Source organism: Alligator sinensis, unplaced genomic scaffold, assembly GCF_000455745.1.
Source record: "Alligator sinensis unplaced genomic scaffold, ASM45574v1 scaffold755_1, whole genome shotgun sequence".
NCBI lineage: Eukaryota > Metazoa > Chordata > Crocodylia > Alligatoridae > Alligator > Alligator sinensis.
In genome coordinates, this window is record NW_005842955.1 from 162,795 (window position 1) to 183,765 (window position 20,971).

General features: G+C 45.2%; 1 protein-coding gene across 1 annotated transcript in view; it reads right to left on the reverse strand.

Moving 5' to 3' along the window:
- LOC102378994 (partitioning defective 3 homolog B-like) overlaps positions 1 to 20,971 on the reverse strand; it is a 462,493-nt gene that overhangs the window by 143,198 nt on the left and 298,324 nt on the right. The window contains exon 5 of the mRNA XM_025192649.1: positions 14,681 to 14,772. Coding sequence (XP_025048434.1) covers positions 14,681 to 14,772 — 92 coding nt within the window. The remainder of the gene's footprint in view (positions 1 to 14,680; positions 14,773 to 20,971) is intronic.

The following is a 20,971-nucleotide window of genomic DNA, read 5'->3' on the forward strand; positions in this document are numbered from 1 at the left end:
AATTTTTAGTGTGCCCAAGAACCTACAATAATTTAACTATTTCCTGCTAGATACTTTTTAGAAATTCATGTTTTGTGAAATTTAAAATGGGAAAATGAATTTGAGCTGATTGTAATCTAAAGCATTCTAAACAAACTTTCCAGAAAAAAAACTGAAAGAAAAAATTAACCTGGACCTGGTGAATGTATAGATTGGTGATTCTCACTCTAGGGTGCCATGAGTTCCTCTCAAGAGTGCTGCAGGGTTGCACAATATTAGCACTCTTACGTGTGCTAACAGGATAAACCCAGGGATTTCAAATAGGAATCCACTATGTCAAACATTCTGTGAATTCCAAAGAGTTTTGTTTTTTGGGGAGTTTTTTTGTTTGTTTTTTGTTTTAAGAGAAAGGAATGCAGATTATGAAACTGCTGTCTCTGAAAGTGTCTTACTATAGGATGTTAATAGCCCCAGAGCAAGGAGGAATGTAGACATGTAGTTCTGAGTATACCCTCTGGAATCTACACAGACCATAAATAAATGAGGCAAAATAAACACTGACTCCCAAACACACCAAGTTTAAATGTACTTATTGAACATACTTATTGTTTTTTGTCTGAGTTACATGGGCATGCTTTACCATAACAACTCCCATGAATGCTCTGTAAGGACAAAGCATCCACAAACTTAGGCTGGTGTTGCTCAGTAAAGAAAGTAGGGCAAGGGATAGTCAGGGACAAAATGAGCTCTGTGTAGTGTCACTAAGAGGAATTTCAAATGGGAAGCAAACATATTTTTATTCACATAAATAGAGCAGCATGATATTGACCCAGCATTTCATTATAATGTATTTGTACATGTTGATTTAATTTCCACACACATTATGTGATTTTTAAAGCTGCCACCTGATCCGTAGTAGCCATGTCTACACATGTACTTAACTGCAGAGTAGACTAATTAGCTGTACAGTAAAGCATCACTGTCTACACATGTAATGCTATTAGGCCACAGTGAACTAATTAACGCCACCATGAGATAGCATTGTCAGGGACAGTACTATCTTACAGTGGGGTAATTAACTGCAATTAAGTGCATGTGTAGGCTCTGTGGGTGTAAATTGTGCCCAGTCAGCAGCGGGCCAGACTCCTGCCTGCCGCCTAGCCACACAGCTCCACATTTTCAGTACCCTCATGCTCCAGCCAGCGCCTCTGCCATCTCGATACTGCCATGTGGAGCCTGACCCTGATCCCCCTGTCAGCCTGGGCGTGCCCCCCAGATACCAGGTCACACTGCCACCACCAGCCAGAGCCCCATGCCATCATCTGCTGCCTGGGGCTGCCCCCCTCTCCCTCCCCTGAGCCTGCTGCTGACCACTGGCACCCACCACCACCCGCCAAAGCCTGGATGCTGTAGCAGGGCAGAGCAGGGCAGGAGTGTAAACTGGCATAAACTGCTCCACCCTGGCTCAAATTGCTGCTGTCCTGGATGTACATGTAAATGCTGCACCTGGGAATAGTTTACTCTGGCTCAAACTGCTCCAGAGTATATTGCTTCAAATTAGTTACACATGTAGATGCACCCACTAGGTATGAGAATAAACTGTACCAGGATTTCAGTACCTCCTTTTAATGGGGGGTCCAAGTTCACAGTGTAATATTTGTTTTTAACCAGAGATGATCAGAACCCCAATAAAAATGACCTACAAGACCTAAGAAGAAAATGTAGATGGAGATGCTACATAGCACAAATGTTATACAAAGCTACAGGAGAGAGATAAAAATTAAATTTACCTTAATTTACAATTGATCAACTTTCTAAAAATATCAAGATAAATCACAGAGTCTGCCGGCACCAGGTTTTTATAAATTGTTCCACCCTTGCATTCCCTGCTGTCAGGAAACAGCAAAGCAAAGAAGACTGAAGCAACATATGCAGTGGAAAAGAAAGAAGATGCAGCAGACATGCTTTATTTATATATCTACTGCATTTAAATGAAGTGGGTCAAGGAACTATGACCCTGGCCTCTGATAAAAAGAAATGGAAAGCAAGAAGAAAAACGTGCCAAGAAATAATTAACTATCACACATGAAATAATTTTTGAATTCCAAGTAATCTAGTGTTAATAAGCAAAATATTGTTTTCAAGTACACTGTATAGTCTTCATTGACCCAGTTACTTTCACTATGAAATATCTTTTTAAACTGAATTTTGCAAAAGCTAAATTTTCATTCCCACGGTGTGCCCTATGGTGGAATTTTAGGGCTGGTGATAACTTCCTACCCAACAGGGTTGCTAGCTGTCAATAAATGTACTGATTGTCAGTAAAAAAAAATCAGGCTAAAATGTCTGTCAGCCAAAGTCTATTAAAAAAAAAAACTTTAGCCATCAGTAAAAACACTAAGTAGCTGCAACTTGATTGACACTCTAACAAATAGCATACAGCAACACTACCTGGTATCTAAGCAGGAGTGCAGCATCCTCCAGGCAATGCTGTCAATAAATGTACTGATTGTCAGTAAAAAAAAAATCAGGCTAAAATGTCTGTCAGCAAAGTCTATTAAAAAAAAAAACTTTAGCCATCAGTAAAAACACTAAGTAGCTGCAACTTGATTGACACTCTAACAAATAGCATACAGCAACACTACCTGGTATCTAAGCAGGAGTGCAGCATCCTCCAGGCAATGTTATCTCAGCCATGTGCTGCTGCTGTTGTGTCCCAGATTGCCCATAATCCTGTTTGGTTACAGGTAGGCTTCTTTGGGGGTCCATTTTAGGGTGCGAGGAGCAGGACTAGCAGGGATAAATTTGGGGGATGGGCTGGGGAGGCAGCATGATGAAGAGTGTTGGAGGCACTAGGGTATGGGGGTGAGTAGGGGGCCCATGACAGGCAGGGCAGTGCAACAAACTCATCCATGGGAGACCTACAGAGTCCTGGGTTTCTCTCCACCGCTTGCCCCAAGGAATAGACTGAGGTTGCTCTGAGATAGTTTCCTTCAGTTCTTCTGGACTTTGTGGCTGCAGTGAGCAGTCTCTAGCAGCCCCAAGTGGCTCCCACTTTCAGGTTATGGAATTATATTATAGGTCCCTTCTCTGTGGAGAGGGTCAGTTTGGAATATTACTTACCCAGAAATTATTCTTTTCACTGGCAATCAGTAAGGAGACAAACAGCAAAAGGATTTATTACATAGGATGAAATAATTATGCAAGCAAAACAGACCATAGGGTTAGAGTCAGAAAAGGAAACAAGTACAGATTCTTACCCTCTAATCTGGCTACCCCCAGACTTCCATGAGAGTTCTAGAGATAGGCCTTCATGTCAACTTTACCAGTTTTGGTAACTGGGAGCAGTGAACACCCAAAGCCTGAGATTCAAAGATGAATATTCCAGCCTAGCTAGGCTCTAAAAAGCCTGCAAGCCAGCTCCCCAGTTAGCATTATTCTAATGCTCATGAGTTTATATGGTCTAAGGCTTAGAGTAAAAACCAAGGCAAAAGAGCTGGTTCTGAGAGATTTCCTGTTTGTGGGTGATGCAGCCTTAGTTGCCTACAGTGAATCTTCTCTGCAAAGTCTCTTGGACAGATTTTCTGTACCATGCAAGAACTATGTATTGACAACTAACCTCAACAAGACTGTAATCATGTACCAAGGGGCAGAAGAACCAGTGCCTGATATTACTCTGGAGGGTAAATTTATTGGTGTCATTGGCAGCTTTTGCTACTTCGGTTCAGCAGAAATCTTGACCTTTTGACTGAATTGACTAATCTTGACCTTTGGACTGAATTGACTAACAGAAGGACTAATCTTCAAAAGGAGACTGGACAGTCACCTCGCTGGGGTCCCTTAACCCCAGTTGTCTTTTCTTGCCTAGTGCAGGGGGACTGGACCCAATGATCTACAAGGTCCCTTCTAGCCCCTAACAATCTATGAATCTATGAGGCATGCATGCTGTCATTCCAGCTTTATAGTTAAAAAATGTGGACCACATATCAGGAGACTGAAGAGCTTCCACATGAGATGCCTGCACAAGATCCTAAAAATAAAGTGGGAAGACCAAATGCAACACAGAGGTACCAGAGTACAAGGGATTGACACACTTAGAAACCACTACCAAGAAGAGCGGGTTGTGATGGCTTGGTCGTGTCAAGAGAATGGGAGGATACTGTATCTCCAAGAACATTTTGTGTAGTGAGATTTGAGACAGCTCTAGAAAGTGGGGTCACCCTCTATGGCAGTACCATAATGTTTGCAAAAATTATATGAAGTCACTCAACATCAGCATAAAAAGCTTGGGGGAGTGCACAGAATCCCGTCCAATTTGGAGAGAGCATCTAGCATTGGGTGCAGCTCAACATGAAGTGGTTTTAATCTAGAGGATGGAAGCAAAATGAGAAAGAAGGAAACAATGTACTATAAATTTGGACTCCAATTCAAATAAGACATGGATCTGTGAAACTTGTAACAAGCTGTGTCACTTTTCAATTGGGCTTGTCAGTCACAAGTGGATTCATCCGGCACATGACTAAACCTCTTACATGTATACCAGAGGACTGACAGTTGCCTATAATGCTCATGAGTCACCAGAATCCAGTCACCAGAATCCTCCAGATGAGACACCTGGTTAAAGGGCCATTATTCTCAGATTGCCTTTGGTATTACAGAGTTAATTGCCCCCATCAAAAGTGGGCAATGTGCAGGGTTACCCATCCCACCAAAGGCCTCTTCCATTTCCTACTGTGAGTAGCAACTGTCCTGGCCCTAGAACACAATGATAAGGAATAATTAGCAGTTCTGCCCATTCCCTGAGTTCCCTGGCTAATCCATAACCAAAACCAGAAAGATATACATAGCAGCATAGCATGCTCCATACAGTGATAAAAGTAAGTGGATACAGTGTAATACAGGCTTCCCATTGAAACCACATGCCATATCAGTAAAATAAAACACAAGAAAATATGACACACCACAAACCCCAAAACATAACAAGGTTCATGACAGACAGCACAGTACAAAGCCATCACTGCAATCAAACAGGGTTGCCAACCCAATAAAAGTGATTTAACTGCAAACTACTTACTGGGTGCATCTACATGTGTGCATTTACTGTGCAGTAGGCATGTGTGACTAGGGAAGAATTGGATTTGGATTTGGCCGATTCAGAGGACAATGATTCTATTTGGATCACTGTCCTGAATTCATCCAGCCAAATCGGCTTTGGAAGACTCAGCGCTTATTCAGGGATTTGGTGATTCGAATCGGCCAGGGAGAGGCAGGCACAGCCGGGCGGCTTCAGGTTCTCCTGTGTGGGACCTTGGGCAGCTGGGACTGAGTGCTGTCAGGCTCTGGCTAACAGGTGGAGCCACCCCAGCTCCCAGTGCCCTGCTGAGCCACACTGCACCCATGCCACATAGGTGCCAGGCGGGAGGATCCCGCTGCCGCCCACTGCCCTGCGTTGCACAGGGGGGCTCTGCCACAAGCCCTCAGAGGCCCTGATCACTGCTTCCATTGCCAGTTTTTTCTTTTTAAGTGCCGGAAGGCTGGGGGCAGGCAGGGCATAGGGCTGGGCAGGGTAGCCATGGGGGCTTCTCCTGTGGCTCCTCCAGCTGTGCCCTTCTCTGCCCCGGTGGGGGGAGCTGTGGGGGCTATGCCCTGCTGCCATTTGCCCCCTTCCTCCTGAAGCGAGCCATGCTCGCATCTCCCACCCTGGCTAGGCAAGCAGCAGTAGGGCAGAGCCCCCACTCCCAGTGCTGCCACACCTATATCAGCACTGGGAGCAGGGGCTCTGCCCTGGTGCTGCTTGCCAGCCAGCACAGGGGGACACAGGATGTGGGCATGGAAGAGTTGGGAGCAGGGGCTATGCCCTGCTGCCATTTGCCCCCTTCCTCCTGAAGCGAGCCATGCTCGCATCTCCCACCCTGGCTAGGCAAGCAGCAGTAGGGCAGAGCCCCCACTCCCAGCACTGCTGCGCCCATATCCCATGCCTCCCCCTGCTCCCTTCCCCAAGTAATGTGGCCTCCCACTCAAGCTGGGCAGCTTGTGCCAGCCCCAGCCCCAATCTCTTCCCTCCCCACTCCCCAACCCCCCCGGAGTTACCAGCTGGAGGCAGCTGTGTCAGCTGCCTGTTTAGTCTATGGCTGAATCTCTGAAGCAGCCAAATCGTTTCCGAAGCTTTTCTGAGTTGATTCGAATGCTTCAAATTGATTCAGAGCTTTAATTGGTCTCCCAATTCGATTCAGATTCGGAGATTTGGTCCCCAAAATGGGGCTGAATCTCCTCCGAATTGAATTAGCGACTGAAGCTTTGCACAGCCCTACTGTGCAGTAACCAAAATTACTGCACAGTATGGGCACACGTCTACACGTGCGTGCCCATACTGCACAGTAAATATGGTGACTTATGCCAACTTGGGCATAAATTTGTTACCTGCAATAATGCATGTGTAGACACCTTACTGCACAGTAGCACCGTGTGCAGGCTGACTTGGGACTAACTTTAGTCCTAAGTCAGTCTACGCACAGCATTAATGTTTTTTAATGCCAGCATGTGTAGATGCCGGCCTATTCCTGCTTACTGTACAGTAACTTTAAGCTGGTATAAATGCATGTGTTGATACACCTAAACTTTTCTACTTTTTTATTGTGGTTGATATATTTCTATATTTGAACCCAGTCTTTCTAACTGGGGCCTGGCAGCAGAACAGATTCTGGCAAAACAGTTATATTTAACTTATGTAAAACAAGACTGCTTAGCCCTAATGCAGAGACAAATCCAGCCAATGAAGCCATGGAATCTGGCCTGCAGTGCTTCCCACAGGTTGCGAAATTTGCTGGCTAGGGAGCAGTGGCAGTTAAGATTGGTCCACCACCCCGCTGCCAAACTACCAAGCTCCACATGGCTAGGTCACCCCAGATCATCCCCCTCCTCCCCCCGCCGCCCCAGTGGCCAGATCATAGCTGAGCCAGGCCATTATCCAGGCTCCCTGCCCTCTCCAACCTGTGTGCAGCCATATTGGCCTGGGCCTACCTGCCCTTCATGCTGGATCGGGTCCTGGCTGCACAGAAAGACTATTTTTACCACTTATACAACTCAAAAGTGCTATAACAACTTTGCTACAATTGAAAAAAAAAATCAGATGCTCTCTGGCCTCATTTAATAAGAAACAATATTTGGGACCTGGCGGTTTTGGCGAGTGTTTTTAGGGCTGGTTTGTTGGTTTTGACTGTTTTCGACTTTAAAGCTTACATTTTGCAGTAATCAAGTACAGCTTTGAAAATGTTGACAAGCCTCAAAAAGCACTGGAATCTCCTTTCAAGAATTAAAAGAAAAATGGAAAAATTCTGAAATTTTAAAAGAGAGGTTTTGGAATTAAGTATTTACTGGTGGAGAGGTTGTCTGATGGAAGATGCTTTTTGACACTGCTAACAAAGGCAAAACAAGATGCAACAGATACAGAACATTAGACATAAAAGTTCAATTTTGCAGTAAGATGATTTCCTAGTTGTGATAGTGATTAAGGATTGGAATGGCCCAACAGGAAGTGGTGGACTCACCACAACTCAGACATTTTAAGAACTAGCTGAATTGCAGACACCTGCATTTCTATTCGAAACTGAGGGAGTCGATTGACTTCATGGCTCATTATCTACTTGATTCCAGCTAATCATTTCCTGACTGGGACATGATGGGGTGGAGCTGAGAATGGAGGATATGTGGTATAGCAGGGGACAGAGGGGAGCCAGGGGGGACTGGAGAGTGCAGGGCCCTGGTTTGGCTGGGACAGTCCCTTTATGGCTGCCTTGGCATCTCAGCTGGTTGGAGAAAATGGAAACAAAAGTCCAGGATTGGCACCACCTCACCTGCACTGCTTTGCCTGAGCAGTGGCTGGAGGTGGGGGGCAGCGGTCTGAGCTGGGTACCACTCTTCTGCCTAGGGTGGGGATCAGATGGGATGGGACAGGGAGGGGGGGAGAGTGCTGCTGTAAGCTTGTGTGTGTGCACATGCGCAGAGCCCTGGGCAAACTTGTATTTTGGTGTCCTTTGGCATCTTCCTGAGCAGTGGTTGGAAGAGAGGAGTAGGCTGGGTTGGGCACTACTCCTCCTACCTGGGCAGGAATTCATTGGTGGGGGGCAGTGACCTGGGTTTCCTTAAAAATAATATGATTACCCTAAGCATAAAGGGTGGTAAGGAGTACTTTGGGGACATGGTGAAGTGTCTGGGGGTCCCACATGTAGGGGTGCAGGGAGCAGTCTGTCCATGGCCAGGCTGAGAGATAAGAGCTGTACACCCCTGGCACCAGATGCTTGCCCCACCCTGGAGGTAGTAGTCAGCCACCCCTTTCTCCTATTCATTCCCCCCCACCCCCTGCACCTAAACTCAGTTATATTTGTTTTTGTTTGGATCCTAAAGTAAATAATATAGCCCAAGGCCCCTAGCATATTAGTAAAACTTGTAGTTTTTTCTTAATTGGAGAAAGATATGTGTTGTGTTGTGTTGTGTTGTGTTGTGATGATATACCCCAAAACCTGCACCCCCCTTTTCAAAACCCTAAATGCTCCTATGTTCATTTGTATGCAGCTGCCATGGAATGATTTGCTTCAATGTACGGCTTAAATTTTGCCTCTCTCCAACTGTCCATAACATGAGTCCCCCTTTTTCATCCCCTTCTTTCATGGACACAAGGAAGAACAGACACTGCCTAAATTGCCCTCAGAATGCTTACAAAACATGCAGCTTTGCATTAAAACATTAAAATAAAAACTTATGCTTCAGACAGTTGATTTAGGGGTCACAGAGGAATTTTAACTTTCATGTGTAATTTGGCTTCTCAGTTGTGTTCTTTTCCCTCAACCTTCCTCCTGAACAACAGCAAGTTACTTAACTAAAATCTTTGAGCATATTACAAGGAATTGGAGTATAACATTACGGTCCCTAATAAAAAAGAGGTCTGCCTAAAAATGCTAACTGTCCTTTCTGGTCTTAAATTCCATGTAACTGGGGGACAAACAATACCTCTATAAATAGAAAATAATAATTATTGCAGAAATAATAGCAAAAGGATCCAATTTGAAACATGAGAGAGAAACTTATTTTGTTCATTTTATGTGATTATCATTAAAATATTGCTAATATTTCTAGTTTATTCAGATCCAATCCAGTTTAGATAGTAGTAAGTCAGCGAGTTTATCTTGTCCAGTTCCCCTGCTATTTTCTTTGAGAAGCCACTTGTTTAGAGAGAAAATATTCTATCAAGAAAAGGCAGTTTTCCCTCCTTTGGTACGGGAAAATTTGAATACAAACAATACCATGACCTTAACTTAATAAAAAAAAATTACTCTTTGAGATTTTAATCAAATATAACTCTCTACTGGTCAAAACCCCTTTGTTGTTCAGAATTTCCTTTAAATCTTTTAAAATTAAAAACAAACAGTGCACTAAGTACATATTTCAAATCTCTGGGGGGAAGATTCCCCAGATTGCTAATTACAAGATTTAGAAGGAAACGTATAGTGTTCATAAAAACCTCAACAATCTCTCTCCTAGAAAAGTTGAAATTGTGATATATATACACAAAATGAATCTGGCACAGTACACTAACCCTTTAATCAATAAGGAAATTACTCCTTGTTCACCATGTCAGTTCCCAACATGGGGAACAAGGAGTAATTTCCTAATTGGATCTTTGAATTTTTGAATCTTGAGTGTATCATTTTTACACTAGATGATTGTGTACACTAGATGACTGTTGTCCATTTTATGAGCAAATGAACATGGCTACACTGCTCTGGTTTGCTGTTCTGGTCCCTCCAGCAGCTCCTAGTTTGCTTCCCCTGCCTGTTCAAGTCTTGATCCTGTTGTTTAAAATCAAGAGTGCAGCAGAACCAGCTACATCCCTTTTTGAATATCCAATGTCCCAGCAACACAATTACAAAAAACTCAGGATTATACCACAGGAGACCTGGACATAAAATATTCTCATCAATGATTGTGAAATGAGCTTCCAGAGATGGCAAGGCTAATTCACAGCTTGAACAGCTTTGAGACATACTACAAAACTCTTCCTTGTGTTTATATATAAAGTACCCCCTCCCTATAATGCAAGCTCCTTTACTAGGGAAACTGAGAACTGTAGAAGACTCCATTTACTCTACTTAGGTCCTTACTGTGTAAAATTAATTTGCTTGGGCAGCAACTGGGTCCTACAGAAAGTTACGCAACTAACAGAAATTAGCAGAATTATGAAGAATTATTAGTAGGGGTGTGTGAAACGGGTCATATTTGATTCGGATTCAGCCCAAATTGGGGACAGTGATTCGATTAGTTGATTCAGATCACTGTCCCAATTCAATTTGGCTGAATCCAAATCTGAAGATTTGATGCTGATACGGAGAACCAGCAATTCGGCCACGGACACAGCTTTAAATGTTTTTTCTACATACTTCAAGGTACCAGGTGTGGCTCATGAATGCTGCGATGCTGGGGTGTATAGAGTATCCCACAGGAGTGCGGGGGGCCCCCCATATGCTCGGCAACAAACCTGCAAGTGGACCGGAAGTACTTCTGGTCTTCCCCACTTGGTTCAGTGATCACTCTCAGGGGGACTCCGGGTGCCCCCCCCCCAGACCTAGGAGGCACCAGTTGCTGAGCTGGGAGGCATGGGGGGGGCCCCCTGGCACGCTCCCTGGTGGACCCGGAAGTAGACCGGAAGTGCTTCTGGTCCACTTCTGGTTCTGCTGCCGAGTGCGCTGGGGACCACCCCCATGCTCCTGTGGGACACTCCATCTGCCCCACCATCTCAGCATTCACAAACCGCCTTAGAAAAAACATTTAAAGCTGTATCTATGTCCGCATTATCAAATCTTTCCGAATCTCTCCGAATCGATTCAGAGGGTTTGAATTTGAGTCGGAGAGATTAAAGGATCTTCTGATTCTATTCGGATTTGGAGATTCGGCTGCCGAATTGGGCCGAATCTCCGCCAAACTGAATTAGCGATTGAAGCTTTGCACAGCTCTAATTATTACCATATGAAAGACTAGTTATCTTACCAAATAACAAGACAGTGTCAAACAACAATATAAATCTTGGAAGGAGTTACATTATCAAAAACACACCAATATAAGCATAAGGACAACAATAATCATGAGCATGGCATGAGCAAGGCTCACAATTTTAATCCCAATTATAAATTAAAGGGATCAAGAGACCTTAAAGAAACAAATGAACATGTATATTTGGTGATGCATAATAATTGCATCAGGTGAAATAGGCTGTAGCAGTCTTTGACTAAATTCCATAAAAAAACATTAGCAACTAAGCTGACTGAGATTCAGGATATGCATGATGAACACTAATCAGCTAGTGTATAACTTGGAGACCTGGCAGGTGCACAGTAAGCTGGAAAGGACTTTTATACATTTTTATAACAATGCCATTTAAAAAATGCACTGGTGTCAGCAGGTATAAGACAAGAAGCTGGGAAGCAGCACAGAAAGCAAATGATGACCAGGGACCCAAAAAGGAATGCAGAAGGGGATGGGGGGAATTGAAGAAAATGACATTCCCAATGTTTCTTGAGAGATGAGAGGCAGTTGCAAAATGAAATAGAAAAGACAGAGAAAGAAAGAGCAAGACTGACAGAAAAGTCACCTCTAATGATGGGAAAAAATTCTGATCAGCCAGAATGAAAGGATAATTCATGGTTTATAATAACAGCCTGGGGCCCAGGAAACCTGGACTAAATTCCTGCTCTGTAACAGATTTCCTAAATTTGACCAAGTCCCTTAGCTTCTTTGTCTCACTTTCCCTTCTGTAAAACAGAAATAATAGCATTTATCTGCTTCCTGATGTGTTGTGGGGATAAGACATTAAAGATTTAGAGGCACTCAAAATGCTATCGTGACCATGTAGCTATAACTGATAGATTAGAAAAATAAGAAATACTCATGACAGTACTGATTAGAAAACTAAATTAAAAAACCACAACGGGTGAAAACAGGGGGGAGTTTAGACCAGGAATTTGAGACATCAATATAGTAAGGCTACATGAAAGAGCTGAATTTTAAAGTAGCATTATTAAAAAAATTGTAGGGTACTTCACATACATAGGAACCTAAGACTGAAAGGTGCCCCTCTGGGTGATCAAAACCAGTCCTCAAAGTTTGCAGTCAAACATTTACCCAAAGAATCCTTAAAATCACCACATCAATCTGTTACACTATGTGCATAAACCAGAAATTCTGGAAGTACTCTACCAACACCATGGGTAAAATGGCTGGAGAGACAATGGCACTGTCCATGCCAAGTCACTGCAGTGACAAAAATAATTGGTTAATACATGATCAGAGGACCCTAGGAAGAGGACTGTGCTAAAGAAGATGACAAAACTTCTCACAATCCTTCCCAATTTAACTTAGGGAAAAAATACTTCCCTCACTCCAAATGTGGGCCACAAACACATGTTACAAAAAGAGCCCATACAGATGTTCCAGGAATTTCTTGAGGAAGAGAACAGGCTCTTATGCAAGAAATTTAGATCAATTCCTACCTGGAAGATCTCCATCCTCCCAAAATAACTTGAATGGCTGCCTGCTTTTCTCAGGTGTGGAGGACATTCAAGACCCCGGTCTTTTGCTCCCCTTCTGAAGGAGAGGGATGGAAGGAGAGCACTCCCTGCCCAGGGGTGAGGTGTCACAAAGTCTTGTAGAGACTTTGCAGTGAAAAGTCTTTCTCCGCTTCCCACCAATTGCCTGATTGGCATGATGGGGTAGGGCATTCTCCTGTGGCAGGAACCTTCCCAGGACAGGTTTCTACTGAGGCAGAATGCCTCCTCTCCCCGCAATCAGCTACTCAGGGTAAATTTTCCCTGCAGGGTGATTTAAAAGTGGGTGGGGCCAGGAGCTGGGCTTGGGGAGGCTCTGCATGGCCCTACTTCCCTGTGCTTCCAGCTGTAAATCACCCCATGCAAACCCATCCTGGCTGCACAGACGATGATTTAAAAGCCAGCTGGCTGCCTATTAACAGCTTGCCCCCTTCTCAGGGGAGAGGACAAGCTGGCAATTAATGGACTCCCTTATAGGTTGGAGTGACCCACAAAGCAGTTCTTTAATTCCCCCCTGAAGAGCTTGCCTGTGTATCTCTCTAGGCAGAAGGCTGCAACACATGTACAACCCAGCCCCTGGGCTATTTTTCTAGCAGTTATACACACCTGTCTGTGGCCTTGGTGTTCAATCTGATCCTGAAATGGAGGAACAAGCCCCCAAAGAAAACAAGAGCTTATTTCAAGTAATGGCAAAGTATGAAGGAAGGCAAAACTGAGCAAGATAGCAAATGGTGGAATAAATACCAAAGAGTGAAGGACAAAATGAAAGCAAAGATGAACATGGGGATTGGAGTATTTCACAAACAGCTCCATACATGGGTTTTATTTCATACAGTTTTGACAAGTGGTTAAAAATGCAAAATTAAACTAAAGATTCCTTTTCCTTCACCAAAATTAAGATATAGTTGTTGATTTGTTTATGATACCTTGACTGTCATCCTCACTTTCCAAACTACATATTTTACTTCATTGTTAGACAATGTACTATTATAAAACTAGGTTACTATTAAAAACATTAATAGAACTCAAAGGCTTTTATTTCTCTGGCTGTTTTGAAAGGTGACTTCATAGTAGTGTGATTCATACGAGTTGCTAACCAAGCTAAAATTAATTTGGCTTTTGGACAGTTGCTAACCAAAACTAAAATTTAATTTGGCCTTTGGACAGGCAGATAGTAACACAGTGTTACTGTATTCTGAACACAGCAGGCCAAATCTTCAGTTAAATGTGACATGGCATCAAATACACCAGCTAAAGATTTGACTCACTGTTTGTGATGCCATATTGTGGTTTGACTTGATAATTTTGGTTTTGCCCTGGTAATTTTTACATAGTTTAAACTAAACAACCATCAAATCTCAAGGGGATTCCAGCCCAAATTTTAGATTCTCTTGGATTCAATTCACACCGTGGCCTAGGTTGACAAAGGGCCTTCCCAATCTATCCACGTGAGTACCAGCATGCTAAAGCACAACACTGGTAATCTACCACCTGCTGCAACTAAAGGGAGACAAAAAAGAGTTAACTTTCAGAGTCTAACTGTCCTGGTAAAACAGGGCTTAAAATAAACCCTTATAGAAATTTGCCCATACTATATAAATGAATGTGTGGACATTATTTGTATAAGTTGTATACACTTTTATAATACATCAGTATAAAAATATACTGAAAGAATAACCTTAACTTTCCAAAACAGAGGTGAAATTTTAACCAAGAAAATTATTGCCTTTTTAGGGAACATATGGTTCAGAAGACTGCTTATTTATTTTGATAGATACGCAACATAAGAACATAATCTATCTTGGGTTTTAAATACTTATGAAATTGCTTAAAAGGCAAAACACAAATTATACAATCGCAGTATATTCCTCGTTTCCCCAAAGTACCACCAGTCACCATGCACAATACAAGTCAAAATCATTCACATTCACCATCCAAGGTAAAAGGCAACTGAGGTACAGCAAGTTCAAGTCATTTTCAGATTGAGAAAGGAGATATCATGATAAGAATACTACAAATTTTCCAATATACTTAAAATAATAATGAAAAAGGCTTGTCCTGCACATTGACAAAGGTATGAATCAATATTGAACAAAAGAGGTTCATACCTGAAAGTGAATTTGGTCTTCTGAGATGTCAGTAATTCAGTGTGTCCAATGAGATTCAACTCCTCATCTTCAAAAGATATCTGTGGTGCACCCTAATGAGAGATTCCAAAAGGCACATTTTGAAACTAAGTTTATTTAATGAGTTTTCAACAGTGGCTAATTATACTTTTAAATGTAAAAAACAATTATCTCAGCATTACAACTGGCAGTGAAAATTGAAGGCTCCATCCAATACATAGCATTTGTGACAACCTCCTGTCTTTATGAACATTGTGTCTCTGTGAGGTGTTTTCCTCCGTACAGAGTCCCTCATACTTCTAATGTTTTTCTGGTTTCAATATTTGTGGAAGTCCATTATCATTATTTGCTTTCAGAAAAAAAAATCTTTCAGAACTCGTAAGTTAGCATATTGTTCTGTATGCAAGGTCACATGAATTATGTGGCAAATTAGATCTACATTATCCAGCAGTGGCCACTGCTGTCCAGCCTCAGTTGTGTGAGATCCCCGAAGGCAGGGGCCAGGAAGATATGGCCGCATCCAGCCTCCCAGGTAATTTTATCTGGCTTGCGGGCACCCACCAATTAATTGTACCCTGCCTAGCCCATGTGCCTGGCTCCAACCCTTGCGGGTGGAAAGGCCTAGCCCAGAGGGCATGTAGCTTCTGGGTGGGGCTGCTGCTGCCACTGCTGCTGCCACCAGAGGACCTGCTCAGCTTCCCCAGTGTCCCACTCACTCAGGGCACCAGGTAGGGAAGCAATGGGGACAGAAAGCATAGGGCTGGGGCTGTTGGCAGTCTGGAGCCCGTGCTTGGGGGGGAGGGGGCAGGAGTGTGGCAGTTGGGTGGGCAGTGTGTGGGCGTGAGGAAGGGTAGCAGGGTGTGGGGACTTCCCCATACACTTCCCCCACCTAAGGCACACAGCCCTCACTGCAAGCAGCAGCAGCAGGCGGGGGAGCTCCAGGTGTTGGTGGCCTGCACAGGCATTACTGCCTGGCAGCTCACAGCTCCGGTCAGCACTGCAAGTGGTGCCAGGAAGCACAGCCAGGCTGGACCACCTCTACTGTGTGGGGCCCTGTGGTGCATGTGCAGTTTCCCACCACTGGGGGAAGTCCTGTGCGATGGAGCCGGGTGCCTTCCCTGCTCCCTGCTGTGCTGGTCCCAGAACTCTGCCAGAAGTGGAGGGGAGCCCTGCCCTCTGCCTCCTGGTGGAGTCCCGGGATCTGCATGGCAGGGGGTGGGGAAGGCAGCGCTCCATCACATGGAGCTTCCCCTGGTGATGCGCAAGTGCCGGCAGCTGCACATTCACCGTGCGGCGCCCTCAATGATAGAAATGGGTCGGACTGGTTGCACTCCATGCCACCACATGCAGCACTGGCTGAAGCTGTGCACCACCGGGCAGCAGCACCTGTGTGGGCCACCAATGCCCTGAATGCAGCCGCCTGCTGCTGTTGCCTGCAATGAGGGCTGTGCACCATGGGAGAGAATGTGGGGGGGGTCCCCACACCCCCCACCTTCCCTCACACCTCACAAATGCCACACATCCACACCCTGCCCCCACTATCCCCCACATATACACACACCATCCAAACATACCCTATTGCCCTCCCACACACAACCCCCCCCTACAACCCCCCCCATATCAGGGCACTGGGATGTACCTGCTCCTTTAAGAGAGTTAGCAGTCTGCAAGACTGCTCACAGTTGGCAGAGGGGGACTAATTTGGGACTCACCAGACCGGAAGAGGGCTCAGGCTGGAGCTATATAAGCCCAGACCTTGCACCAGTCACGTAGTCTTTCTCCCTAGCAACCAAGAAGTGAGGAGCTCCTGGCTGCAGGGCTCCTGAAGGGACCTGGATGTTGGGCTGAACAACTCTGCAGCCCTGGGAACAGAGGCAAGTTCCTTGGACTGAAAAAGACATGCCTGTCAACCCAGTCTATGTTAAACTCCCAGAGGGAATGAGATGTCTGCCAGAGGGCAGTGATTTTGCTTATTCATTTGAGTTAGACTGGTAGTTTAGCCTTGAGTGCTGCTGGGGCAGGCTCAGGGCCTGTTAGAGAATTGGTATCCCAGCAGCCCTCAGACTGAGGGTGAGGCTCAGTGAGGATCCCAGGAGCCTGGAAAAAAGGCTGAGACCAGAAGGTCCAAGAGCCCAGGGAAAGGTTGAGCCAGGCCAGAGGGTCCATGAGCCCAGAGCTGGCCAAGCTGGACTAGAGAGTATGAGAGCCCAGAGAAGGACTGAGTGCAAGACGATGGGTCTGAGGGTGCAGGGGGAGACTATGGGACCAGAAGGTCTGAGGGCTCAAAGGGGGCAAATGTATAAATAGTTACATCAATGAGAGAGAACACTGATGAGGCTTGGGGTGTGGTATAGGGCAGGTGAAGGAGCCACGCCCTAGGGCACCAGGCTCTTGATGCCCTACAGGGGACTAGTCAGGCTAAGCAGGACTTGCCAAGCCTGAGGTTTGGACAGAGGCTAGTGGTGTCTCAGGATAGACTCAGTGTGTACTTATTGGGATTAGGGCTCACTCTAATGCCTATTGGTAGCCGCCTGAATCAACCTAAAATATTTAAGAACGAGGCATGGCAGGCGAGTAATGTAGGAAGAGTGGCATTAGAGTTTGAGCCAGGCCATGAGACTGTCCCCTCCCCACACCCCATCATACACACACATCCACCCCCAACCACACCCCACACCACCCAGACAATATTCAAGAGTAAGACTTTATTTCTGGGTTATTATGCAATCACCTCTATACAACAGACAAACACAAATGAGGACAAAAATATTTTTTGTAATGAAATTTAAATATGTTATAGTAGGTGTTTGACTTTTAGCATATGATTTGGTTTTTCTTCTGGTTCCAAGATGGCAACCCTCCCCCTCCCAAAAGGAGCATTTCTGGGGGGGCAAAGGGAGTGACATCTGGTGGGAAATGTCAGGGGTTAGGGGCAGGACTTCCAGTCCCAAGATGGTGACCGGGGGCAGGGCACGTGTTAAGGGCTGGGGCTACCCTTGTGGCTCTCAACAGCTCACCAAAACTTATTAAGCAGCCCTTCAGCTGAAATAATTACCTTCCCCTGTACTATGGGGTCTAGTGAGACATCTCCCTTTCTCTTGATGGTTGCTCCCTATTCCTCATTTCCTTCCCCTTCCCTCTGTGTCTCATGCCCTTCTTCAAAGTTACATGGTTTTGTTGGTGGCTTAGACCCTCTCAAATTCCTGTTCCATGGCAAAAAGAGGGAGGAAATGTGGCTCACTGATTCCTCTCACCCTGCAAATTCTGATTTCCCTTAATGGTCAGACAACGGTACAACCAACTCACCAGTCCCTACAACATTCTCTAACTTAAAGGAGCCATACTACTCTTGAAGGTTACTGCATATTAGGATTCTCATGACCCAAAAGCTGCTGAGAAAGGCCAGGTTTACCTAGGGCCATAACCAGAGGAAGAAGAAACAATCAGTGGGAAATAGCTGTAGAGTGTCTCTCACATTCTGCAGAAAAGAAAGCTTTTGAAGCCAAACTCCTAGGGAGCTTATGAGCTCCTCAGAATTGTAGTAGCTACAGATACTCTTGTTTTTACAGAGCTGACCTGAAAGTTGCACTTGATGAACTGGCTGGCCTTAAGAAAACCTGATGTCTCTTTCTTTTCCTCATCATCAACTTTGGCAAAAGCATTTTATGGTAAAGTCAGAGTTTTGCAATAACTTCACAAAAAGGGAAGCTAGGTAGCCATTTGACAGGACACAAAACTATGCTGCAAACAGGGCTGACATTAATGCCAAAGCACTTCAGAAACCAGTTTTTAACTTTCCGTTCCTGATCCCACTGCTCTTTTGTGTATTTTTTCCACATTGGGAGAGGGGAAGAGGTACCAAAGAGATAAGACCACTGTCAGCAGGTGATATATTAGCTTTAATGTACTGTACTTCACTGTGACCCTCATGGCAATAATGTAAACAGAGCAAAATCCATAACAAAGACCTTTCCTGGAGAGGTCATTGCTGCCAACTCTGTAACAGGAATATAGCTGGAAGACATAAATCTTCAGTTGTCAACACACTAAGAGAATTCAATTCAGAGTTTGATCTTAACCAGATAAAGCTTAAAGTTAATCATTTAATTTTTACAATGGGCGCACATTCCTTCACTATAATGTCTTACTGTACTCAGTTGTCTGAAGATAGAGTGGGAAGCTTGTATATTAATTTAAAAAACAAAATGATCTAGACTGGGTATTTTACTTCTCACTTAAAAGAACTTATAACACAATTTAATGTAACAAGAAATTATATTATAAAACTTCTGATTTTGCTAAAAAGGAATTCTAATCAGAAAGATGACTGCAAGAATGACACTGGGTCTCGGTATTTATGGTCTCTCTCGCAAAGATTTTGAAAACAAATTTGTTTAGTTTAGAAGTGACAAGAAAATGAGAAAGATTTTTTTTTTCTAACACTTACCCTTACAAAGTAAGCTCTGAATCTGTAAATCAAGTCTGGCTCTTTATGGCTCATGTATCGCAAATAGGATTCTGCAACTGACCTCTAAGTAACAATTCTGTTGATAGGTGAATCAGAATAAAAGCCAGCTGTCTTCAATTAAGTACAGCAAAACCAAAGCGTCACAGGGAGGAACAGAAGAGAAGACCCCAAAAGGCCAGAGGGGAACCCCAGGGACAGGAACCCTCGGAGGAAAATAAAAGAAAGAGAAAAGAAAAAGGGAAATACTCACCTGCAGAGGGAACCGTGGGGAAACCGGAGCCTGAAGAGGGACCCGCACGGCTCGTTAGCCACGCCTTTATACAGTTGCGGCCAGCAGATGACATCAGCCACAATTGTCAACTGGCGGAAATAAAGCGGGCCGCTGGCAAGGAGGGGAGGAGAGCGTCACTAGTAAGAACACCAGCAGGAAAGGGCTTCCCTGAGCTTTGGCGAAGGCAAAAAGAGCCGGAAGCGGCTTCTCCCAGTGGTGGAGAATGCTGCAGAGCACACAGCGGGACAGACACTACTGGTGGCAGTGAAGGGGGCCGGGAGCCGCAGACGGCCCCTCGTGACTGGGACCCTGGACAAAAGAGCAGATGGGAACAGGAAGATCTCATCCACAATAACCACAGCAGGAGAGCAGGAGAGACCAGCGCATCTCAAAACACCAGACCAGGTGGGACTGTTGAGGGCCCTGGGAGAGCCGACGAGATCCAGCAGGGAGCCGGGAGGCTAGAGCAGCAAGAGGGGCTGCGAACTATGGCCCTTGGGGCATCGAGCTGTCCCAGTGGGTAGCATGGGGGAAGTCACCCGCCAGAGGACCATAGCGGGTCCAGCAAAGCCAAAGGCTGGGCAACGAGGGAGAAGGAGAGGGAAGTAGCCCACAGGCTACCAAGGATGCATATAGGGCCAAAGTTGGACCACGAGATTTGGAAAGCAGGCATTGGTGATAAGGCCCAGGGAGCCAGGAAAAAGGACGGCTGGGCTCCTTAGAGCATTTCAGCAATTTTTGCTTGTATTCTTTTTGTTGTCCCCTGTTGGAGGGGTTGAGGGACAGGGCATGTAGAGCCGGATTGCTATTTAATTCTCAAGAGGGTTGGTAGCCTCAGGGAAAGGAAGACAGCCTCGGGGCACAGGTAGGACCTTGAGGGCTAGTAAAGCAGGACCATCCTGGCAAACGTAGTCAGGGGCTCAACTGTCAGGGACCTGGCCAGGACATGTGTGACCCATCTAGGCTTGGTGTAAGGGCGAGGTAGAGGGAAGGTGGAGCCTCGCAGAAGACCGCCAGACAGACATCCTACTGTCAAGAGACTCCCCAGTGGTCGAACCCCCCACCACTGAAGCAAGATTCAAAGTCGTGGCAGGAAAGATTGGGGGAAGACTACACAGGAGGTAAACATCTACCCAATGGAACACCAGGGACAGACGGGCGAACACCACCGCACATCCGGGCTAGAGCGGCACGTGACCAGATATTCGAGGCCAGACGGGCACAAAGCAACTAATAAAAATGAAAGGTTTTTTTGGTCATCCATGTAAGAAATTTGAACTTTGAGTACACACAATAATCAGGTACACTGACTACATAAGGCCATTTTTGCAAGCAACTTTTTATAATGGGATCACACTGCAAGGGTATGGCGGCGACGTGCCTCCACAAGCACGAGAGGAGGTGAGAGAGGTCTGCGGGGTGCACAAAACCCCGATGCAGAACCCCGGTGGGGAGACTTACCTCAGGAAAACGTGGTGGGGCAGGAGCCAGAACCGCAGTGGCAGGCGCACCCGCGGCGCCCGGCCAGCGCGCA